Source organism: Tetrao urogallus, assembly GCF_951394365.1.
Source record: "Tetrao urogallus genome assembly, chromosome: 19".
Taxonomy (NCBI): domain Eukaryota; kingdom Metazoa; phylum Chordata; class Aves; order Galliformes; family Phasianidae; genus Tetrao; species Tetrao urogallus.
In genome coordinates, this window is record NC_136832.1 from 9,192,126 (window position 1) to 9,218,373 (window position 26,248).

Here is a 26,248-nt window from a genome sequence, read left to right on the forward strand (position 1 = left end):
GTATAATTAATATGAAGGCTTTTTCATAACCATGTTAAAATGTATTTGTTGTTTTTTTTTTATCTGTTGAGAGTTTAGAATAAACATTAGACAGTAAAAAAACCCGAAAGCACACCTTTAAATGTGCACTACCACTGCATTTCCAAAAGCGTTTTGTATTAGAAACCTGGTTTGCCATTGGCCACGTGAAGGCAGGACAGCAAGGCGAGCGCAGGGCCTGCTCACAGCCCCACTCACTGCACTGTGGAGGGCGCTGGGTTTTCCCCATCACTTCTGCAGGAAGCTGTCACATGGCCACCAAACTGGCCCTGCCACTGTCACCAAACAGTGGGAGCAGTTCTGACAGCTTTTAATGCAATTTATGAGGAATGTGAAAGATTTACTTGCCTTGAAATAAGCAGAATGTAGTAAGCTAATTGCTCCTGACCCAAGGAATCAACGTGAGACTACGTGATGTACCTCACCCCCAGCCCCGCAGCCAACAAATGCCAGAGCCACAGGGTGTTCCTAACCTGAGGAAAGGATCCATCCCAAGTGAGCACCTGAAAAATGTATGAGCCATCTTTTCCTGAAGCCCAAGAATTTCCAAGATTTTGGAGGAGAAAGCAGGTTTCTTATGTGACAACTGTCGTTTCGGAATGGTTAACCTAATTTAAAAAATACCAACCTGTCTTCAATTGACAGGAGCAGGTATTTACTTGAGTAGCGTGAAAAAGGCTTCCCAAATTCAGCTGTTGGAACACAACACAGGCTGCACAAAAACCATTTGTTGCTATAGACAAAAACTGGAGTGTGAAAACAGCAGGAACAATATCACAAAAAAAAGCATAGATTTAGCTCATGTTCAGATTGGAGCAGTAGTTCACTTCCAAGTAAGAAGTTTAGCTTTCATTTAATCCTCACTTTCTAACTACTATAAAGAACACAAGCTTCGTTTCCTATAACCTACAACGTAACGTTTGTCCCATGGCAGAGGGATGCGAGTGCTGTGGACAGCAGGCTGTGCCCAGCAGAAGCTCCCCCAGCACTGCTGTGTCCAGAGCCAACAGCTCCTGGTGCCCAGCTGAGCCTCACTCCGCTCCGCGCAGCACACGCACAGCAGCTGGGCAGAGCAGTACGGTGCTACCACACTTCCTACCCCGAAGTACTAATGACTGAGTTTGTTCATTAGGTTGATTAGACCTTTTGACTTCTTAAGAGCCAATTCAGGCTCAACTGCTGCTGCATGATAGGAAAAACTTTAATCATCAAGGTCAAGCGTGAGCTTTTCAGCTCAGAACGCATTAGTACCTCCCATCCTCCACGACTTCCAGAAGGGTGAACACACTGTTGCTAACCTCCATCCACAGCTTCATTACAAAATGGCAAGGTAGACAATAAGATCATTTCTTTGACAGATTGAGTTAGCTGTAAATTATGACACCTATCAGCTCTGCTTTTACTGACAGATGACATTATATGAGAGGGGATAAGCTAAGAATCACAGATATTTGATGAAATCAATGGTCTTGTTCACAGGTAAAACAATTACAGTGACTTCTTATAAATCCGCCAACTACTAAAGTTGCTATTTCCAACAATTAGAATGTAGGCCTTGATTTATCAACACCTTGAATTTCCATTTTTCTTCTCTCCAACTAAAAGCACAGGATCATTGCAAATACTCTGAATGTGCAGACAAAGCAACCCAGCAAGGCAACTGATGTATTTGCAAAGTTAGATAAACACACCTACACATCAAGTTTAGATAACATCATTATTACTGTTTTAGAATAGAGAAGTCCACACATTTCAAAGAAACATAATCTACAACTGTAAAGCAAGAAAAGAAACTTTCAAATATAAGTTGAGAATCTTAGACTCCTAGATGTATTGAAAAAATAGGTGCCTTCACACACCTACCTTTCTATGAATATTTTATAGTCATATGGCATAACGAAGTTCATCAGAGCAGGGCTGTTTGCTCACGACCCCTAAAAAGCCGAAAAGTTTCAGCCCACTTCTGATCTGCTGCCAGCACTACTCTAAAATTGGAATTCTCTTACATTCTAAAATAATGTTTAAAACTTTAAAGAAGCAAGTGAGAAATGAAAGGAGGCCAGGACTGCTTTAAGTCGCTCCTATAGTTTCAAGAAACTCGCTGTTGCATACTTTACAAAGCCCCAGAGCAAACTGGAATACAAAGCCGGTTCTGATCACCTTGCGCTCCAAGAGCCCGACAGTGACATCCCAGGCTTTCCGGACAATCACTTCTCAAAAAGCACAACTTTCTTTCAGAGAAAGATGCAGGATCTCCTGTAGACAGTTACTGTCAGAGAGAAAAGAACCAGACCTGAACTGCCTGAACTGCCCTCCTGCAGACAGGCCACTACCTGGCTACTGCATTAACGTTCACAATGAACAGAAAGGACTAAAACTACGTGTGCCAGAGAAGATAGCGCAGGATGGAGAAAGAGTTGGACATGGGGACAAGGGCAAACACCAACGATTCTGAAAAGACACACGGGTGCCCAGGGAACTCACAAAGTCCAACTATTTCCACTCTAACCACAGAATGGACGCCCAACGTGCATGGGACAACGGGGCTTCAAGGCCACCATGTGCCTGGAGAGCACAAAGATAAAAACGACAGCTCTTTGCTCTTGCACACAAAAAGATTTCAAAAAATCTAATTCTAAGGGTTAACAAAAAAGCGAATAAAGATACAGGAGACTTTGTTTAGAAAACCCTAAAGTTACACCATGGAAGAGGCAGGCAATCTCCTGCGCATTATCATGGTCAGCATGTGGCGCAGGGTAATGAATTTTGTGCTGCTGTATGCATGCCTTTAAACCACGTAGGTGCTCTTTCAAAACCTCTCTAATAAATACACAAGCCATTAAAGCTGCTCTGTATACTACCCACGAAATGAAAAAATGTGGGTAGAATTTAAAGGTGCAGAACAAGTTCACAGTCTGACAGTCTACAAGCTGTAAGTTGGTGTCAGTACTCCAGGCAGCCAGAACCCAAACATACAGCAAGAACAACGATGTGTAAGAGATCCATATATCACTGTTTCATTACCAATTAGATGTTGCAAAATGACCACATCTTTTACTAAAATTGGTTATGCGGCAGGTGACAAAGTAAAGCCTGCAGAGATATTCTAGGAATAATCATTCTTAATTCCATCCAGACTTGTAAGGAAACTAAAGATACGAGAACAATCTCACTGATCTGGATATATATATCAACGTCAGACACAACAGCGACCAAAGGCAAGCCACTGCTCTGCAGGCCTTTCAAGAATTGTGATTACGATGTCAAGGAAAGATTAGCTCGTCACAGCTGAAGAAGGATGATCAGTCAGCCAGCAGGATTCCATAAAGAAAATCTGAAATTGGTGATAGACACCTGAGAGGACACTGCCTCATTCAGCTTGCATTTGCAACGACAAATAACCTCCCCGTAACTAGTACCTACGTTCAGCACAAGAAAGCTCTCTGCATCTGCCTCAGTCATAATGGAATCAAGAAAGCATGGATCAAACACTCTGCATTAAGCAAATGGTACAGAGCTTTATTAGCATTTCAAGATGCTGCTCAGGAACAAAGAAATCACATGCTCAGAGATTTTACCAGACTTCTTCTGAAGAAAATAAATTAAGACTCTTCAAAAAGAAACCAGTTTACCAGGTCTGATAAATTAGGATTTCTAAGAGTAATCTTGGAAAGTATTTCAAAATCATGCACTTACCTGTACTGTACTGTACTCCTCAAACACTTACTGTCTCATGTAAATGTCTGTTTCCATCATCAGTCCAATTCGGACTTCTTATCATTTTCCTCAATACAGTAAATAACCACTATGGGTAAAGTTACACTGAGAGTGAACTTTTTTTCCTACTTAAAAAAAAAAAAGACAGTATTTACAGCATATGTACTACAAACCTTATTAAATCATGTATTAAAAGTATCAAACAAAATGGTACATTTCCCTAAACTCTCTTGCAGGTGCTGGTGAATTGAAATTCCCTTCTGACCGCTGTCATTTTTCGGCACACGGTCTGATAACTCCTGTAATTATAGCACTGAAGGACAAATAAAAGGGAGAATGACTGCAAGTCAGGCAAATCACTGACATCACTCTTAACACTCAACCACATCAACCCTGCCTTCAAAATGTTGTATGTCAGAACTTTCCTTACACCGGTGCCATGGTTCGTAGGTACAGGCACGGGCAGCAAGCTGCGCAGCAACAGAGGCACCATGAAGGTGTTTGGGAGCCTCCTTTTCAACATGGACCTCAGATGGCTCACGAGAGGCAGTGAGACGTGCCATGGCACTCCTACTTTGGACTGCATTAAACGGGCACTCATGTTTTTTCTGACTGTACTACAAAATAGAATCCACTCTGCACTAACAAACAGAAAGCAGAAAAATCTGAAGGAATACAAAAGTGTTTTTTGCTTTTGTTTAATGCTTACACAAACACACAGCAGTAACCAGGTACACACACACAGACCCAAACTACACTAATTTCAAAATTAAAAAAAAAAATAAAAATAAAAAAAAAAATTTAAGCATTCTCAATGCTCATGTAATTCTCTGTACGAAACCAGACACCAGCCGGGTCTTTGCCTGCAGACAGAAGCAGATTCACACCAACAAAACTGTTTTTGATGGATTTGGATCAAGAAAATTCAAATAACTCCTCAGAAAGGACACAGATCTGCCTCCTACAGCCACTTTATCATTTATCAGCAGGCTGCCAGCTAGAATGAAGCAAATTTAAACACACAATCAACTTTGCATGTAAAATCATGAGAATTCTGTGGCCACAAGTGCATCTTCTGTGCCTCTGCTAACATTATTATTACATGATGATGATGATGATTATGCATTACTAAGTTGTAATTAATTCTACAAAAACCAAAATGCCTTCAGACCCAAAAACCGTATTAGCTGTATTAAAATCGCTATGAAACTTTTGCAAGGAAGAATACAAAATAAGATTTAATTGCTTTATAGCACTGAGGAGAAACAGTTCAGATACTGACAAAGACAGCAGAGTTCAACACTACCCCCTTCACAAATTATTTCAGCCCGTAACTTCCTGCATCATTAAGGGATTAGACAAAAACTTTAAACAAGAGATGAAACTAACAAAAAAAGTGTCAGTGGAAAATAACTAAATCACACAATGACATTTTTTGCTTTTCCTTTTTAATTCTTTTTAATTCCTGAGGATAGCTTTTCTTAGACCAAGTACATATTCACAAATTTGAGAACTACTTTCCTGTAATAGACAAGCTGTTGTTTTTTTTACAGGAGCCTGTCAGCTCTGATGTCTGAATCATCCACACGGCCAGCTGTTCTCTGACCCAACTACTAATACAGCCTCATGCCTCCAGAGCTCAAGCAAGAGCCCTAGAAGACAAAGTGCAAAGAAGCCAGTAATAATGCACTTAGGGTTGGAAGGGAGGGGGAGGAAGGAAAGGGGGAGACAAAAATATTAAAAAAATTAAATAAAAAATAAAATCACCATTTCACAGATCAAGAATAGAGGCAAGAAAATAATAAGCAACTTTTACATGGTCACAAAAGTCTCTGGCAGAGGCAGGAAAAAGAACCAAAATTTCTTTAATCCCTGTTCAGTACCTTAAATATAAGGCTATTCTTCCTCTTCCTACTTGATATTGTGTCAATGCATGAGTGTAGGTGTTGAAAGACTAACAAAAGAAAAGTAATAGTATGGTATTATGAGCTGAGAAACCTAATCTTTATCAGATACAGCAAATCTCTATGATGCTGCCTGCACCGGGAACTCTCTCTTTGTCCTGGATATGCTTTAAATTACTGGTATAATGTGTACTGTATATTGTTCAACTCTTATATTTATTCCACAAAAACCCCTGTGGCCTGCATGCGATTTTATCATTAGCTGGCAAGGTAATTTCAGGGCCTGGTTCTGCAATCACTCCATGAGCAGCACTCCCATTGAAGCTAGTACGTTCTGCATGCAAAGTGGCTATCAATTCCCTATAATGAAAAAAGCCTTTTTCTATTTTAGCTATTGTAGTGCATTAGCAACAACACAAGAAAGGAGAAAAATTGCAGAGTGATTCTTTCTATGCGTTATTTTATACTATGACAAAATATAGAAGTCAGTCTACACAAAGTATTCCCCAAGAGATGCCTGATGACCTTTTCTTTGTTTCACTTATTAAAATTCAACATATTGTTAGAAAGAATAAAGAAATCTCCACAGAAATCATGAATGACTGGCCATAAACAAAGAATGCTACAATAAGGAGTCCAGAGGCGACAAATCACAACAATGAATCCTTTTGATTCCGTAGATACGTAAAAAACCAACAATTATCCAAAACAATGAAGCTTCCAAGATTCACCCATTAAAAAATGCTGCAAACACATTTTGCACTGACACATTTGATTGTGTTGCACAACGATCCCCAAAGTCACACTGAAGATAGAAATATCTTAACGTGTAGCTAAGATGTGGAAGGAAAATAAACAGGTCTTAAACTTCAGTAATGCAGGGTAAAGGAGAAGTTTTAGTCACAAAGGTAGGTAATGAAAGTCCCACTTATCTCAGTAACAGCAACCAAAAAACAACCTTCTAAATAAATGGGATTGAACTTGAAATTTTCACTGAGATCCAGTCTCTGGTAATATGCTAATGCACACGAGATGAGATAACATGATCTACATCACCTCCTTTCAATCGCATCTGGCACTTAGTGCTATTACTGTAACAGAACTCACTGAGGTTTGATCTGTCATCATGTTACACCACTTGCTAATTTGGTGTGGAAACCTCAGCTACTGCCACGAAAACCAGCCAGAAAAGCAATCATTTCAGACTGCATTAGGAACACTGCAAAAGGTTTCATTCCTTTCTGATCTAGTCCTGCCATGGTCTCTGGGGAAACCTAAGTGATCAGTCATTACCATATAAACGCATGCACATGCACACTTGCCACATTAGTTACCACATGATGGATTATAAACCCTTAACTTCAGTCACTACTCTCACAGCTGCAGTATCGCCTGCTGTTGGGATCAGCCAGACCTCCATTCCTGCCAGACCACAGCACTCACACTGCAGTGATTGCTGCACACTACTGCTGCATTCCACGTCGGCACAAAACGGTCTGGAAAGAACGAAGACACCAAGCCCACATGTGCTCAAGATGTTTCTCCTCACAGGTGGAAAAGAGCAAAGTAAAGCGTTCCCTTTAAGAGTACTCAAGGAGAATTCTCTTATTTTCCTTCCACCACCTACTTACTCTTGGTTTGTCAGAGTGAGGCTGTGACTTAACCATGAGAAAACGTACCAGGCTCAAGAAACAGCCAGCTTGGTGCAATCACCAGAAGTGTGGTCCTTTTCCTTTACTTTTAACAGAGCTGCTCTATGATCTGCACTGAATGAAGCCCTTTCCCCAGACCAAAAACAGGTTGAAGATCCATTTTTTAAAGTTAGGTTTGATTTTGTTTCCCCAGGGTCTCCTCTACATTTCACTTTCCGCAGTTTTTATTCAAATAGTTGGGGAGGAAAAAAAAAAATAAATCCAGCCTCAGAGCTGAGAGTGTTGCACATTGCAAGTGCTGAGAGCAGGACGTGCAGTCTGTCCCAGTCCTCGGACGGCTTCCAACACGTTCAGAAAGAGAAAGCTGCATCAAGCATGAGGATGACAAAAGCAGATTTATCTTATCACCACCTTTGTCCCTCAGGGTTTGCTCAATCCACGATGAAGCAGCCAAAGGGAATCTGCTCTCCACTGTGAGCATGTCACTTGTGCACGCTGAAGCCCAGCTTTGTAGCAAGTGGAATTATTTACTGTTTGGCCACATTATTCCTCCCAGCTCTCATTATTTCAACTGTGTATTTTTGACATGGAAACAACACAAAATTTCTTAAGTCTTTTGTGAAGGAAAAGCTGCCACCTAATTAGACCACCTGTGCAGAGACACATCTGGCCGGGCACACAGCAGCCACACGGCTGTCCTGGAGACGGCTGCGCGGTGCCCAGCAGCAGAGGGGCCCGGCCGCACCGCTAACCTGTTCTGACAGAGAGCAGCTGGGCAGCTCCTGCAGGCCAGGGTTTCCCTCCAGGCCCACACACACTCAATGCTAATTGTATTTTGTACAAGTCCTTCTCACCTGCCCCACAACCTCAGGCCTTCTCACCCAGGAAGCACAAGTAGGCCTGCAGGGGTTTCTGTCAAGAAGGCTCCCCAGACTTTGATGCCATGCGTACCAGTTGTAAGTAGGACTGACAACTGACAAAACATCATCCAAACATTTGCTTCCTTCACTGTGATGCTTTATTTTGGCATTCATTTCAAATCACAATTATGAAACAATGCATACGAATTTCTGCAGCTCACACACTGCAGGACAACATGCTCTGTGGGTGAGGCCCAATGCAGTTCTAGCAGAGCAAAACTTAATTTTGTCCTGCACATTCCTAAGAAGAGCTAATCATGAAGTCCATTCTTATGGTATCCTCAAAGCTCAAAGACTCTGATGTCAGTCACTGTCTACTGAAATCACTGATTTCTACTCATGCTCTTTTCCCAGTTTTATTCTTAGCACTACAGAATTATATTTCTCCACCTGTAAAAGTTGGACATTCATGGAATGAAAGTTGTCTAACAGTGTTCTTAGTTCTAGTAATGCACGATTTCACATTCAATAGCAGTTCCAACTCATTTTTCAGGATTAAGCAAAATAAATATTCAAGAACTTTAAAAAACATGTAACATGCCCCTCTCCCCAACATGCCCAATTTTACTAAGTAAAAAATCTTTGCTCACTTAGATTTCTACTATACATTACTACTTTTAAAGCTTAGAAACAACTCGTTTGGTGCTAAAGAGTTAATACTTTGTACGGTGGTCACCGTAAACAAGCACAGTTTCAGCTAAACAACATTGCTTTCAGAGACACAGGGCTTTGCAGGTGTGAGCAATAATTAAAGGTTTCAGCACATCTACCTGGGTGAGGCATTTCTGCCTCCTATTCCAAGGAGGAAGCCCTCTCTAAGGAGTGCAGAAGAGCTCATTAATGAGGCTAATTAGGTGTAAAGGGGGTAGAGTCTGGCATCAGCTGCAGCTTATAGAAGATAATCATTAAGCTTTGTAATCTCCACCCCAGAACAGCAGATGATCATGTTCCTAAGTGACCAATGTTGCTAAGAAAATTTCCAGCACCTGAGTACCTGACCAAATACTTTCTGGTGATGCTAACAATCCTCTTAACTCCCGCCAAGCCAGAAAGTGGGCTCAATGTCATTTCTTCACACATTAGGCTTCTAACAACAAATATCCACACAGATCTGAACTTTACATGAGGTCTATAATGTGGTTAGTTTCTGAATTACAAGAAGTCAAGATATCAACAGTATATGGAAGGAGCACTAGAAAATATTGGTTGGTGGAGCAATGTGAAGAACAACACAGATAAGAGCAATAACGCCGGAAAAGAGTGATCACATAAACCTCCTCAATGTTTGCAAGTTCTCTCTGTAATTTCTTTGCACAAAGCAGTGAAATTACAATACCACAGGGATGAAAGCCTTGTTAATAAATATGTAAAATAAGGATTTCATTGTACTCATCTAATTTGAAATAAGGACATAATTTCCATGGAGAGAGAATACATGAAAGCAGAGCTCAGTCTGGAACTTGTTTTTGCAGAATGAATTGTAAGGATGGCAAAGTATTGCAGCACCTCAACGTGAATGCTTGAGTTGAACAGGCTGCACAGGCTCCTGCCAGGTAACCTACTGCTGTCCTTTTTGTCTCTAGTTCGAATCAGCCTGCAAAAATCCAAAATTCTTAGATTTGAATTAAAAAACATCAAAGAGTATTTTTCATCACAATTATTTTACTACTTGATCACAGGGTTTGTAGAGAGATTTTTTTTTACTTCCTGGTATCCACATGATTTCCACTCCCAGAACTTGCAAGGCAGTTTACATTAATTCCCCTCAAAAAGCATTCTACTGAGTTGTGTAACCCTGCATCCTGCTCACATGGAATCTCTCTGGCAGAGTACCTCCACCTATTCTCCCCCTGCAATACACTGAAAAATGTACATACATTGAATACATTGAATAATGCATTGAAAAATGCTGACAAGAAAAAATTTTGATGAGTTTTACATATATATATGTATATATATGCATAGCGTGGTAATTTTATTAAGTTTATACTTATATAAAAATTTACGTAGAATTTTTTTATCTGTAGTAGATAGCGGTTAATATTTTTGCTAATACAATCTCTGCTGTGTATCAGAAAAATATGCTGTCCTATTATTGCACGCAATGGTAAACAAAACTCTGCCCTGCTTTGCAAGCACGCCTTACTCCATCTTCAGGAATGCTTCAAGACTCCAAATCACAGCATTCCTCCAAAACCACTGGCTTCCTCACAACCTTTCATCAGCTGTTTGTGCCATGCACAGAAAGGATTAGCATCAGTAAGAGGGATAAGAACTAGGTCTAGACAGACACTCAACATTTTAAGTGCAAGAATGGGAGCCTCGTAATCGCCATCAGTAACACGCATCTTCCCCTTCCTGCTGCAACAGGACCCAGCTGCCAGCACCATGGCTGGATGTACTGGCCATAGAGAAACTTCAAATATACCGAATAACACAAAACATGCCAGCAGGAAGAAAATCTAAAGGAAAGCTTCTTAAGGAGAACCTGGAAACATTGGTAACTGAAATAAAGTAAATCAATCTATGCATCATAACAATGCCCCTTAAATCATCTAGGTCACTGCAGTGCATTATGTGCTTGAATACCTGTGCTACATACATTGTCACATCCATTGCATTTATTACGTTTGCAGCAACCCACCTTTGCAGATCCTCGAATTGCTCTTCAAAGAATATTAAACTAAGATCTCTGAAGCATATTACTTACAACTCTTGAGTTTTCAGGAAAAGCTATATAATTTAAAGGGTGCATTTTCCAACTAAGAAACTAACCTGTAACTTCGTATAGGTCACCAGATAGCAAAAGTGATTAGATCAAGGTAATGCTTGACTCTCATTGTCAATGGAATGTAGAAAACCACTCAGTTTATTCTGTTTGCCTTTACTAACTGAAACGGTTAAAGATTGGAAAGAAAAATCCCCTGCAAAACCAGAGAACGTGCAAGTATCACTGAGGTCATAAGGGCTGCAGCATATTAAATATGAACTCCCTTGTCTTCATATTACTTGTGGACTTTGAGCTGCACAGATTAAATTATGGGAGCTGCTCACAGGTGGCACCAGCTCTCATTATCAATCAGGGTATGGCTGAACACATCAAAATAACAGACACTGATAATCCAAGACTCTTCTCTACGTGCATAAAAAAATATCTCAATAATAACCAGCACCTTCTCTTACAACAATGCAGAAATCACTTGAATAGGATGACAGAAATACTTTGTAACCTGCACTACACTGCTTTTAATAATTCTGCAGGCATATAAATGAAGAATACATTGTGTAATAAAGGATTAACAAAAGCCTTGCAATAGGCCCATTCCCCAGCATTGCAGCCACTGTGGCTTTAGCTTCTTATGCTCCAAAAGGACGGGTATACAAGAAGCTGTGAGAAAGTATACAGGTATTCAAGACCAAAAGTGCAACACCATTTCTTAAACAGAACCATAAAATCTTCTGAAACAAACTTATCAAAGTACCTGACTGTATCACAGGGAGCTGGGATGACAGAGCCTCATCCACTGTGTCAGAAACAAATTGTTGCTTTTTCTTTCTAACAAGTTACATCATACTCAAGCAACAGCATTTCTCGTGGTTGACTCCCAAATTTAGGATAAGGAGGGGAAAAAAAAAATAGAAAACTGCGGTTTTAGTAAAGAAACGCCATAACTGATCCCATGAATAGGCTGTCTCCCTGGTTATCTGTCTCCAGTGGAGCCACAAGCAGATGCTTAGAACACACCAGGAAGGTGGAAATCCTGAATGTCATTGCTCTACTATCTGAAAAAATTCAAGGAGCCTCATGTCACTTGTGTCTTAAATAAACCCAAGCAGAGGCCCCTCTCCAATGTCCCCTACAGCTGATACAAGTTCCTCAGTATCATGCCCTAAGGTTCACCCAGCAGGTCTGCTACCTATTGTACGTAGAAAAGCCTCTCTCTGCTTGCTTCAGACCTTCCTGTTACAAACACTCATTGGTTTGCCTTGCTGTTTTACGTATGGGAATAAACAAAATCACTCGCTATCCACTTCCTCCAACTTGTCCGCGAGACCCCTTCCTGCAAATAAGATTACAGAATTGGCTGACATGCACAGAATCTGCAATATTTAAATAATCAGATCAGGCATTTTATGGGGAAAATGTGCAAAAATGACATCTGTAAGCAAAAACTCGGTGCGTTAACAATCTGCTAAGTATGTGCTAGTGCATGAATTGAAGAGAGGAATTGTAACCATACAGCAATCTAAGAATACTTGTTGTCAGTGTTGTCAGTTGTGTTTTTGTCAGTGATGACAAACTTTGTTTCCCCAAGCTCTAACTGGCCACCACAGCTATGCGTGTCCCAGGCTTGCTCTTTAGGGCCGGAAAAAAACATAGAGTGACTCTAGCATTTGGCACTATTTCTGCATTGTTTTAATGTTTCTGACAAGTGCTCCATTGTTTCTTAGTCATTTACACACTTCATTTCAGTAATTAGCTGTCAGAGAAGGCCCAACAGCAACTTAATGTTGTCTGCTCAAATCATATTAATGAAACGCAATCCACTCAAACGTCCTGAAAGCATATCTGTAATTGTGTTAAATGGAGAGGCTGGGGACATCAACAAACTTCAACTTCTGAACAGGGCATTATGATCGAGTGCATGAATCCATTATTTCTTAGGGATCTGACAACCAATTAATACTACAGTGCTTCCAATGCAATGATAAGGACTGATGTTCTAACACTGTTTTGAATTTTTTAAGCATAAAAAGTGATTTTTTAGACTCTGGGATATCAAAGTAAAAGCTGTGTCTAATGTGTGTGAATACAATGCCCTTAAAGACAGAAAAACAAGAATTGCAGGCTGCAGCGTCACGGAATTAGTTTTTATATTTAGAGATTCAGTCTCTGTATGAAAACTAAATGTGGGATATCCATTGTATTCATTACACTGAACATAAGTACAATCAAATAAACCCCATTATCCTTATCGAATACATAGGTTTTTAAGGCTTCCTATATGGCTATTGTAATCAGCAGTTCAAAAGAAAACAAAATGCAATTGATTTCTTCTATTTGAGTACCTGCCAGTCAAACTGCTGCATCGTTTTCTCCTTCATACAATGCCAAAGTTTCCGAAGAACAGCATTTGGACAAGATGAAAAACAAGAAGCAAGAAAAAGACGTAGAGGAAATGTCCTGTAGGTATAACAGACTTTGGGAAATGTTCACATCAGTTACGACTGCAAAAGAGCAATTCAAATTTAATTAAAATTGAGCACAATATAAGCTATGGCAAAATAATTAATAGGAAACATGATTTTTAGTGCAGTTATGATACCTAGAAATCTGGCTAGATGTAATGCTTTTTGGGGAAAATATTTACATATGTGTTACAACTGAAAATTATTTACCTGGACTTATTTACATGAACTTCATTGCCTGGATTCAGCTTCTGTCAGAACTAATTTAGAAGAATGCAGCACTTTATGAATATTGCTGGTTGGGTGCTTTTAATTACAGTTAATACGCTGGAAAAATTATCAAGAGCACATCCAAAGAGCTTTATTCACCATCACCCAATAAGAACTAACCATTCTCACAAGATCCCAGTACAACAGACACATCAGTAACTTAGTTACTAACTTTCAGGCCAGTAAGTAAGGCAAATGACAGCATTCTCTTCTTCTTGATGCCTTCAAGTGCTGAATATAAAACATTTGTATGTGTAAGAAGAAAAGCATCTCTGAGAGCAGTGTTCTTTATTTCTTATATTTTTATTGGAGAATTTGGTCGATAAATGCAGGATGAACCTCATTGTACAAATACAGAGAGATCCTTAATGAAGGCAAATTAATCCTGTTGGTAATTCCTACAAATTGCTTTCGTTTTCACCAATAATCCCTGCTAAGAACAAACATTCTAGAGACACAGATTTTAACCACAGCTCTGAGAACGTCACAAAAACAATCATTTGATACATCCTTGAGTTTCAGTGAATAGCAGCACTAAGCAATGTATGTATACTCCTCAGAGCTTTTAAAGTGCATTCAGAGCAAAGACCTGCCATCCTCACTCTGCATCACTGTTAAGGCTGTGTGTTGCACAACTTGCTATCTGAGTAATATTGAATGCTAAATAGAAAGCTTCAAGAGAGCAACACCAGTAACGAGCCTTTTAATTTTAGAATGAACAACATCTCTGTATGTATATATAAAACAGGCACATGGCTCTCACACAAGATACACGATAAAATTTCTTATATAAATCACATAACTAACTTCTATCTTGGAACTTATCCGAATGAGAGCTCCACTATAGACACAAAAGTAACCTTTAAGGAGTTAAAATGTCCTCAAGTACAAGTCAAGTTGAAACTTATTTAATTAGGTTCTGTATTTGAAAAAATGAAATAAATTCTTTCATTAACTAAACCAAACTCCCTTAAAGGCAACAATATGTTCCCTCTCTGTCAGGACAGAGCGCAATGAAATCTTTATTTTAATTGGGGTTAGCTGCAGGGCCATTTGGCTTCAGATGCTTTGTTTATCAGCCCTAAGCTTTACAGCTTAGCCAGTACTTGAAATATTTTATCACAGAATGATTTCATTTATTAAAAAAAAGAAAAAAGAAAAAAAAAGAAAAAAAAACCCCTCTTCCAAGTGGTTTTACAGAGATCATTTTAAATACGCATTTGAAAACCTGGAAGTCCAAGCCAAAGGTTTCTCAAAAGAAAATACTGATTTCCCTTTGCATTCTCGCGATGTAAGTGTCTCTATAAATGCCCTATTTTAAAGACACCTGCCTCATGCCCTTCCCCAAGAACCCTGTGAAGATGCGGCTGTAGAACAACACATCTCCCCGCAGCGCCCACTGCAGCGAGGCAACCAGCACACCTCATCCTTGTCGTTTGTCAACCACACACCTTTTACCCCGGGCAGCATTTCAGAATGCCTTACGCCACGTGGATATACGCTTCGTACCTTAGCAGTGCCGCAGGAAACTAGGAAGGCCTTGCAATGCACGGGAGCTGAGAGGCAAACCTCTTACAAGAACAAAACCACGCTGTGGATACAACTCCTTCCAATGCACAGCGTCCTTCCCATTTGTTTTCTGAACATTTCTGAACTAGCATGAAGACCTTGTGGTCTGAAAAGCCTCAAGTTGATCGTGCTTGTTTAAATACAATGCAAAAACAAAGCAATGAATAGTAGATACATAGTGCCATCAGTAGATGGTACCTTTTTCCTAGATTACACTAATTTACAAGTATCAGCATGTTCAGTACCACAGTTATTGCAAGTATTCTGGAAAGCAGTAATCACAAGAATGGAAAGTGAACAGGAACTCTACAGAAACACAGCCCCAATTCATCCCCAACTGCTGCTAGCATTAATGCAACAATCCAAAATTTACGTTTCAGCATGAGGAGCAAACACAGAGAATTTTGGATTTATTTCTTATGAAACCTCTGAGCCTTGGGAATGTTCCTAAAATAATAAAACCCCTCTCCGAATCCGATTTCCACAAATTAAATACAGTACTGTGATATTTTCATATCACTAAAATCTGATCTGTCAAAGACAGACTCTTCCTCTTTCCCAAAATTTTAACAACTGTTTCATGCAATTCCCAGCTTTTATTCTGGAGGATACTGAGGTTAAACTGCTAATAGCTATATATAAATTATATGCTACAGCAAGATATGTCAATTATCTAAGAAGCAAAAACTATGCCAATACCATTTTACTGAGTCCAAGTTAAGAAATTTTCTTCATTTTTCAAACAAATGCACTGCCTTACTTTTATTCTCAGTGATAAAAGCATTGTAGCTGAATGTGACAGAATAAAGCTTAATTTAAAGAAATCACTGAGTTCTGTGCTTTGTATTTATGTTACCCTAAAGAAAAAACAACTATCTGAAATAAAATGTATAATTCAAATATTTCTTTAATATTTAGTGTTGACAGCCATATGTTTTTCTCTAGGTGACTCTTTGCACATCTTCTCAGTACTGTTTCCTCATGAGAACCACAACAAGATGAGCTGTATGAGCAACTCCTCAGCAGGTATTTTGATTTGAAAGTAATCACAGTTATCTCTACAATCTTTATACAATTTACATCCTGATCATCTAACAAATAAGCAGAAGACATAAATTGACATCAATATGTATACTTTTCTCTAACAATGCGAACTAATTGTATATCTTTAAACGAGAAAAATGTTTATTAAAAAAAAGGGAATAGTGAATATACCAACTATTGAGTTCAAAGCAAAAACACCACATGTGTCTAAATAAATATCAAGGAAGTGTCACAGGTAAATGAGGAGAGACCAGGTGAAGTGTGTGTGATGTGTTAATTGTATTCAAAAAAATAATAGAGGCAAGACAGAGAAGCTGAACTTCCAATTATCATAATGGTAGCTTCTTCACAACACATTTTCAAACTTGAAAGAGACATTTTAAGCCATAGGAATACTGAGCAGAATACCTCCAGCTGTGCTCTGCATAAATCTTGCACACTGTACATACACAGTGTATTTAAATACCAAGTAAAGCTATGACTTACAAAATGCATATTTCTGTCACAATAGAATATCTGTCATTGCCAAAAGTTACTCATCATTGAATGAAAGGAACAGAACACAATGAATCAAATTACAAAAAAATAGGAAGCAACCTTTTCATTTGATGTGTTACTAGACTAAAGTTGTTTTTTAAAGAACAGCACAGCCGTCTGCAGGGTTTACAGTTCAGATACAGAAAGAAGAAAAACGTGGTGGTCCCCATCGCTGACATGATTCCTGCCCGTACAGCTCCCTGCCTAGGAGCCCGTTTACCTTTCATTAATGCTCAGTCCACAACAAAATCAACATTTTGAGGGAAAAGGTTGCCCAGTTCTCTGTCAATATGCACAATCCATACCAAAAAAGAACCTCAGTCCCCTTCTGCATCTTCCCTTGCAGAAGCCTTAAGCAAGTGATGGGTCCCAGGCAAATACCCGGGCCAGCAGCGCGCCCACCCTGCCCAGCACTGCAGAGCAAGGCGGCAGCGCGAGCACTGCTGAGGCTTCATTCACATGTGATACTGCTGAGCCCCAGGGCAGCATCAGAATACCTTAATGTGATGCTGAGTTAAAGCACAGGTCTGGATGAGAGCAGGTCTCCTACGCTGTCTGTCATGGAAATCAATCACTCAACTGTCAATTATGTCATGCATACAAGTGTCTCATTCCGTCTTTACACCTGCATCTTTTTAGGCTTTCACTGAATGAGCTCCATCGCTTACCTATGCAAATCATTGCAAATAATTTTGATATGCTGCCCTTCACTTTACTTAAATACTTCTTTTTGTACTACAAGTTTATGTTTCAAATCTTACAAAATCTGTTATGTGCATGGTGGAAGCCCAAAGCAACATGTTTTTTAGTTATTAAGTGCTATTAATTTGTCCTTAACCTGTTTTAATATTCTAATTCTTTTTCATGATTTCATCAAGTTTGTCTGCTACCAAAGACTGCTTTGCAAATCTGCCACCTTTTCTGCCAACTCTTTTCGCAGGAGCTGCACTGATGCTGAGCCACCCAGCTGCTCACACCAGGCAGAATGCAGATTTTCCTCTCTTCCTCTACCGATCGGAATTGGGTTTGGTTGCTTTCTGTTGGTGGTTCTGGTTAGTTGGGGCTGTTTTCTGTTTTTTGTTTTGGTTAGATTTTTTTTTTTCCGCCAATACAAAATGTAACTTATTCACAGCTCATTTCAAAAGCCTACAGACACTGAGTGCCTTGTACAGAAGCCGAATTCACTGGTTGTGTCATTTTATCCTTGGTGTTTGTTTACTTGCTTCATTGTTCTACTCTAAGTCCCCTGCGCTTTATTAGTTCAGGAAATATCTTCAACTTTTCCTGCCTGGCAGCATTTGCACACTGCTTCATTGCTTGCTGAGGCTGTGCACTCTCAATTATAAGTAAAGTATCAGGAGAAAACGCGATAAAAGCAAAGCTAAAAGTAAGACAAAAACTAACAAAGGCTTGAAACAATTTGAGGAGAAACAAAAACAAATGTATAAAACAGTACAAAAGCCAGAGAATCAGGTGTGAAAGGCACAGAGGAATAATTTATCAGCTGAATGTACAAATCCTCCCCCAGTGAAGCTGAAATATCATGGTTCTGCTCCGCACTTTCCAACTTCCCCTGGTAACAGGCAGATCTGGGGGCTTTTGAGCAGATGCTTTTGTTCCTCCAGCACCAATGCAGAAGACCCCCAGCCCGACACCACCCAGCCTGACAGCTGCAGGTGTAACATCTGCAAAGGCTGCGGAGTCACTCATGCAACAAAGCACAAATGCTGCTCTTCAGCATGCTCACAAGTTCCAACAAAGCAAACACAGAAACTTCAATGTCAGCACATCCAGGTAAACACTGATAATCTCTAGAGCAGTCTTGTGAAGTCAGGCTTCAAAAAATCACAAAGAAACTTAAAAGTTCATCCAATGCTGCTCTTTGTGCACCTCAGATGCACAGAACACGATCCCTACATTTCCATTCTACCATTTTTGGTTCTGCACTGTAACACATGGCGGACAGGAAAGTTTGACTACACATCCTAGGGTAGAAATGTCCTTCATGGGAGTTTCAGTTTTCCCATGTTTCCTGTGTGCCATTCTCAGCAGAGCTGTGATAACTTTTCTCAAATATATTTTTTTATTACTTTCATTCAGAATCTTAGTGATTTTTAATTCTCTTGTCATTCCTCCCCCTGCTGTGCTACACAGAAGAGCAGAGCACAATGCCTCATCTCAGTTTGGAAAGTATAAAAAAATTGTAATTACCTCAAACTGTTACAAGATATTAGAAATAATCACTTGAAGTTTCATTACATACATTTTTATATATAAAAAAAGATGTAGAATATTAAATACCTTTGAAGAACCATAAGTGTGTTATTAGGGGGAAAAAAAGCCTTTCAAAGGTATAAAACAGCACAAGCAAAGGCTGAAATCTGTCTACAGCAAAAGTATTGCTCACAGGGAGAACACAGCAACAGGACTGCAACGCAAATGCAAATTACTTGGAATCAAAACAAAACAATATTTCCCCAGTAACTAAATAGCTTTTTCACAAATCACCACAAGGTCTCCATACTAGGAAAAAAGTGTCAATTTCAGTTCAACTTATCTCCACTTTCATAATGCAAAAAAATCAGGTTTTATACTCTGTCACTTTGCACTGCTATCAGTAAAGCCAACGAGCCGAGACTGGGGGATTACCATCACATAGACACTACTGGACTGTCCATACAGGCACACAGCAGTGAGCTGACATGACAGCAAGCAAAATAAAAATGCAGAACTATATTGGACATAGGTGCTGTCTGAAAAGGATCACAACAAAACTGAGAGGGAAGTGCTTTACTTTATATATGCTTCTGCTCACCGTTTGCCCTGCAGTGTTTTTTTCTGAGCAGTTTGTACACACACAGCGTGTTCACCGGCACACTTCCTTAATTGGTTTTTCTATCTGTGAACAAATGCTCCTGCAAGACTCTGGCATAACAAGACAACTCTCATGAAAAGGATCCATCTGCTCTGTGTACAATGCATATCTTTAAAACTTACATCTGGAGGGGAAAAAAAAGAAACACAAGTGGTAGTTATATGGAAGTAACTGAGTTGTGGCAGTTCCTGGGAGCTGGACACAACTGTTTACCCTTGCACTGAGTAACTTTAAAATAAAAAAAATTATTAAAAAATCACCATGGCAACAATCAGACCACAGAAGACAAAGCATCAACTGCTACAAAGCATTTTCAAAGTGAATTACGCACCAGTATGTAACACAAACATTTGGTGCTCCTGCATACACATATTGCAACAAAACTTCCAGTCAGACTAATCTGGCATTTGCTCTTTTACTCTGCATCACAGGTTATCTATTCTGCTTTTCTGACATCTGTCCCACTCGGATCTCACGGCTCTGGAATTGTTAAAGGAAATGACAGTGCCTGTCTGAGAAAGAGACTGACATAGAATGATGCACTGGCCTTACGTCACAGCATCACATCGCTGCTCTGATGCGTATCGATGTTTCACTGCACTTCTTATGATTCCCAGAAGCATAAAAATTCTAAGAGGTGCAAAAACAAAAACAAAAAAAGGTGACCAAACTATCCTCAGAGTATGGGAAAATCCTTACTGTGATACTGGCCCAGATTCTGAGGAGGGAATTTGTAACAGGAATGGAATCAAAGTTAATACCTAATTACAACTGATAAGTCAACAACACACCTGAAGTATCTTACACTGTGAAATCTTAACACCAACACAACATCAGAACTGGAGCACATCTCCATGCTGTGTGCTGCAGGGGCACTGGTGGAAGCAGGGCCAAGAAGGCTGTGTGCCCTGCAGACAGGGAGAGCTCAGAGGCCAGCAAACCGCCGAGGGAAGTGCCATCGAAACCCGCCTCCCCAGAGGTGTGGGCACACAGCAGTGCAGACATATGACTGCTATCTTTACCAGACTGGATAACAGAAACTGGCAGCAGAGAACAAGAGCACAGAACAACTCTCCAGGGATGTCTCTACGCTCCTGCAACAAGGCAGGAAAGTTGGAAATGCAATACAGGAGATACCTTTGTTTTATTACATGTTCCTTATGAAAGTCCAATGTCCTGCGCTTCCTCCAGATGCCCCTACACTGCTGAGGAAGTAAGACAAAACCATGAACTGAAAAGACTCGTTTCTTTACCATGGACTGCATGTTACTGCTCTAAAAGAACACATTTTATTCTTTCTATTCACATCGGTGTTTCCTTTTCCCCACAATTGCTCACAGAAAATTTGCACTGAAGTTCCAATTACGAAAAATAGTAGTACACCATCTCCTCTGTTTAGAATTCAAACATAAGTTAGCAGGACTTGAAAGGAGAATAGAACTAAGAAAATGATGTGTACATACATACAATGTAATTCAGATAAAGCAGTTTGAAAACTGAGTTATATAATTCCAACAGGCACAGTTTCATATTAAGATTATGAAGAGTTTCATAAAGTCTTAAGACACAGTTGTCCACTTGATAAATCACCAACTGACTGCACCAAGGAGAGTCCACAGCAAGTGGAAGTGCAAAAGCAGACCCACACTCTGTCCTTTGAGATTTTGTTTTATCTGAAGAGTATTTAAGTTACATATTCAGTTATACAAGAAATGGCTGGACAGTGATAAACCTCAGTAATATTGATTAATTAATCATGAAGGCATAAAAATAAATTAATGCTTCACATGATGCTAAAACCAATTTTTTTCCATTTTGACATTGATTTCATAATGCCCACATGAAATTATAATTACACTTACAATACAGTCAGTTTCCTTTGCTATTTTCCTCCCCACTTCTCAGACTGATTTGTTTAGAAAGAGTGCAAAACTCGATAGATAACACAGTTACTGCTTCATTCCAATTCATTTGCAGATAGAAGGGCCTCTCAAGGAGAGCAAAGCAATGAAGGATTTTGTTGGGCTCAAGAAAACAGCAAAAGCCAAATAGTGCGGACTGCAGTTCTCACTACAACTATGGCAACTGCATTAATCTCACCCCCTCAGAGACTTTGTTACAAATTAGAGCCACAAACTGGCACATACTGCAAGCACCCACATATACTGCTACTGTATGAATCCAGTGTAAAAGATGCTAGATGCTTGTCATTTCCACCAAAATCAGATTGATACAGGTTTGACAATATAAGAAAGAAACTTTCATCCAGAAGGCAGAGTTCATCACTCTAATATGCATTAATAAATCCATAATCAACTTTAAAAACAAACTAGAGCAGCATGATTCAAATACAGACAAACACCAGCATCTCATGCACAGACAGGCTTCTTCAGAGGGAGATCAGCAGGAAAACAATTTACTTTATTTCACCTTGTATTACAAATACCTCTCAGTTCAGCATGCCATGTATACTGAGTCATTAAGAAAATACCAAAGTCTGCAGTGTCTGCATGAATGAGAAATTATCAAATCAAAACTGTGAAGTTGAAGAAAAAAACTACCTGCAGCAGCACGTAGCTGCTGATATCTGCTTTTGTTATGAATATTAAAATGAACTTCCTTAGTTATCCATTAAAACACAGCAGCACTCAAGAAAAGCACCTAAATTTTCACCTTATAGTGTGCTAACAGCAACAAAATAGAAAAGGAACGAAGATCTGGAAACTGAAGTGTTTAGATTATATGGTGCAAGTAAACAAGCTTTTCAAATCTCCCAGCAAAAAAATAAGTTGCGCTCAGCATACATAAGGCCTGTTGCAATATCTACTGGAGTGACCACGTACCCAGAGAGCACACAGCAAAGCTCGCCATTTCAGAAGACTGCCAAACTTGGAGCCTGCTGCTGAGCTGCCACACGAGTTCTGGGTGAAAAAGCATCCGTGTGACTTACATTACCTACAGGACACGACAAACCTAAAGCCAAGTCACTCTACTGCATCACACCCGACCTGCTACTGCTTTTAGTGAATCCAGGCAGAACTTACCTACACCAGAGATGTGATGATGTTTGTTTCTTAACAAAGATCATCAGGGAAATAAGATCCACGAAACGCTGCTGCTAACCGCTAGGTGTCAGCATAGCAAAGTGCACGGACGACACCCGCGGCGCAGATGACAGCTCTCATTGTTCCTCCCGGTTACCAATCCACACAACTTCGAAGTACTACAAACAACCCAAAGGTACAGCAGTACGATGAAAACATCCCCTCCACAAACGGCAAAAAATTGGGCATTTTTAAAAAATCGTTCAGTTGAACAAAGTGCTCCCAATGGCATCCCTGCTTTAAGTAACATTCTTAATGTGAACAATCTGCATCAATCTGCATACAGCCAAAGAAAACACACCACTTCTAAAGTGATCTACCGAGCCTGACAGCAGCAGAGGTTTATGGAGATGTAAAGTACACCACATGGAAGAGATATACTTTCACACAATCAATCTGGCTTAAAGCAATTTCCAGAAGCATGTATGCACAGTAGGAAACATAAATGAATCAGTGATCATGTTACATCATCACTTATGATTGCAGTTGCAGTTTGCACTATCTGGATATGCGTTTTCTTGCAGAAGTCGTAGCTACTGAACTCCTCAGAAGGTTCACAGCAGCAGCGACTCCCTTTTTGTGCTGGTTTGGATGTACAGTACGTGAGACTACAATCTTTGGATTAGAAGCTTCCAGAGTAAGAGCTCATCTAAGGAGACGCAACTGCATGAGAGCAAAGAGCGGAATTTCCAGAGCAGCATCTGAAGTGCTCCACACCAGAAAACAGTGCTTTAAGCTGCAAGATGTTGGCTACGTTCCAAATTGCCAGTGATGATGAGTTACTATTATATTCACATTTTCTATTGGGAAAATACTGAGTACATTTTCTGATCATTTTGCTGCATTATGGACTACTGCGTGCAGCTTTGCTGCATCTACTTGAGATGAAGTTTTCTAAGAGCTTTCAGTTAACTCTGAAACACAGTTTTCCCAACAGCAATAAAAGTTTCTCAGTAACTGCATTCACTATTGGCATACTTCAAAATGAAGTGTAGAGCAGTTGTAGAGCAGTTGTGTGACCCCTCAATACCTTACAAGCTACCTGTGGCAGAACTGGAAACAGAACCAAGGTCATTTGATCCTGATGTGCTCAGCACGCGAAAGAAACACTTGCTATGTTTAGCAAGTCTTTTACATAGAACATGATATTAAAATTTATAATCAGAAATAAGATTTTTAATGTATAAAATGACTTGGGAAATAATGTTTTGAAATTTTTACCTCTTGATCCTTAGAATTACATTTTATAATATATCTGTGCAACTATGTTTACGTGTTTTCTTTGATGAAACCACACACAAACGAAATTTCTTCTACTTCCTGAGGTTAGCTGTGCCTTGAAGTTGCTATTTCTAGGGATGTGCCATTGTCAACTAATTTGGAATGTTCATCTTTAACATTCAGCCTTCAAAATACCAGATGGTATTTCCAGAAAAGCAATTTAAATTTTTATTTTTCTTCACGAATTCCTTAACTAGATAATCTCACACACACCCAGGCAAAGCACACACCAATATTCCCAGAGTTGCCTGGCAACTACTGGGAGGAGCATCAGAGAACAAGACGGCCCGTGTAAATAAAGGGAAGTCTCCCTGACATCTTTGTTGTTTATATGGACAACAATTCAAATATCTGCCACTATTTCACCTCTGAAAGCACAATACCTACACCCAACTATGCACACACAAGTGGATGCTATTTATTTTTTCCCCCACATACACCATACGTGCATTTCCCCTAGTAAGAAGTGGAAGGAATCACACTGATTTCAAGTGTCCCTTTTGAACCCTGAATATGGCTTCTTGGAGTGATGCTTATTCGATGGTGCTAACGAGACTCTAAAATTCAGACTAAGTAGTTTTCCCTTCGGCATTAAGAATAACATGTAAAACATACAATAGGAATGATGAGATTTTAATAATAGAAACATCTTCAACCCCAACAAACACTATGCTAGCCATCCAACTCCCTTTCTTTTACACAATGACTAAAATTAGATGGGAGTGTACTAATAACGTCTGGCACGTAGACAAATAGTCTTCACAGAAAAGCAGAACACAGAATATACCTTTGTTCAACTAGCAAGCCTTCATTCTCATTCTCCTCATTTACCCTCCCCATGTACACTCAGAATGCATTTTAGCATCTCCCAGGGGTATTCAGGCTCTCCGCAGGTACCACCAACTTTCTGCTCTACCTCCAAATGTTTGTGGATGAGAGATGATGGCATTAAGGCAAGAGTACGGTTTCCCCTCTACAGACTTCCTCTGAAGCAGCCAGTGGTCTAAACAGCAGTAGATCAAATAAGCCTGTGACCACCACCCTGAGATCTGTCACTGCACATGCTTAAATTTCCCCTAATTTAGACTAGGGACGGGAACAGAATATATATGGCACTTTTTAGAGTGTTCTGCAGAACACTCTACGTTTATTATTTTTATTTGTGCCATTTCCCATATTTCTGGAATGCATCTCATAAATTATACCTCAATGTTCATCACACCATTTCTGACACCTTGACTCTGTCTATCAGCTAACGCACACACTTTAATAGAAACCTCCTATGTACCTCATAGAAATGTCACAAAACATGGAAATAAGTGAATTTGGCTGGAATTACTTGTATTTAAGTCCACGAAGCCCTTGCAGTAAGCCAGGAGCAGATGCCTCACTAGAAGCAATAAAATAAAGGATCAAGTACTGAAAAATCTTTCCCCCACTCAGATGGCACAGAATCATTGCTAACTACAGATCAGCTTTGAACCAGAAGCACGAGATTAAATTTCCCTATGAGAACGTTTAGTGTCAGTAGTTCGAACTCCAGACTTTTTTTTTTGTAAAAGCACAATTTCTTTACTAATTTTTACTAGCTTCTTAAACCCCATGATTCCATAATTTGCACTTACTTGTTTCAAATTTACGCATAAATCACATTAAAAGAAACAAATCTTTTACTGCCTTTAAAAACAGTACAGCGAATACTGAGGTTTTGCTGAGAGAGAAAATGGTCAGCTGTGCATCCTGTGATCATTAACGAAGACATTTTTATCATCTTTTTCCTAATTTTGTTCTCTTCTATAGGAAGTAACTCCCATCCCTCTCCTGAGAGAGGTTTTCTCCCTGTGTGACCAACCACGCCTGCTGCATTTCTTTATTAGCTGGTCCTCCAGGCTGCCCAAACACAGACCGCAGGCAGTGGGTTACGCGCTTTGAACGCCTGTCAGCCCCACCTGCCCACCCACAGATCCCGACTTCTTCCCCACTTACAGGTTCGATTTTCAGTGCGTTTCTGTAGCTCCCGAAGAAAGACGCCTGCGCCTTTAGAAAAGCCCTGGCAACGCCATCTCCAGTGGTTGTAGAAACTTTCTTCAATCTGTTCTTCAGAGCAGAAACCTGAAATCACACCACCAGTGCAGGTGACTCTCGT

The 26,248-nt window shown here is 39.8% G+C and overlaps 1 protein-coding gene across 6 annotated transcripts in view; it reads right to left on the reverse strand.

The window, feature by feature from the left end:
- Positions 1-26,248, reverse strand: part of DENND1A (DENN domain containing 1A) — a gene marked incomplete at both ends in the record, with an annotated part of 170,509 nt that overhangs the window by 38,521 nt on the left and 105,740 nt on the right. For all 6 annotated transcript variants that reach the window (XM_079544662.1, XM_079544661.1, XM_079544660.1 and 3 more), the window contains one exon: positions 26,089-26,214. In XM_079544662.1, coding sequence (XP_079400788.1) covers positions 26,089-26,214 — 126 coding nt within the window. The remainder of the gene's footprint in view (positions 1-26,088; positions 26,215-26,248) is intronic.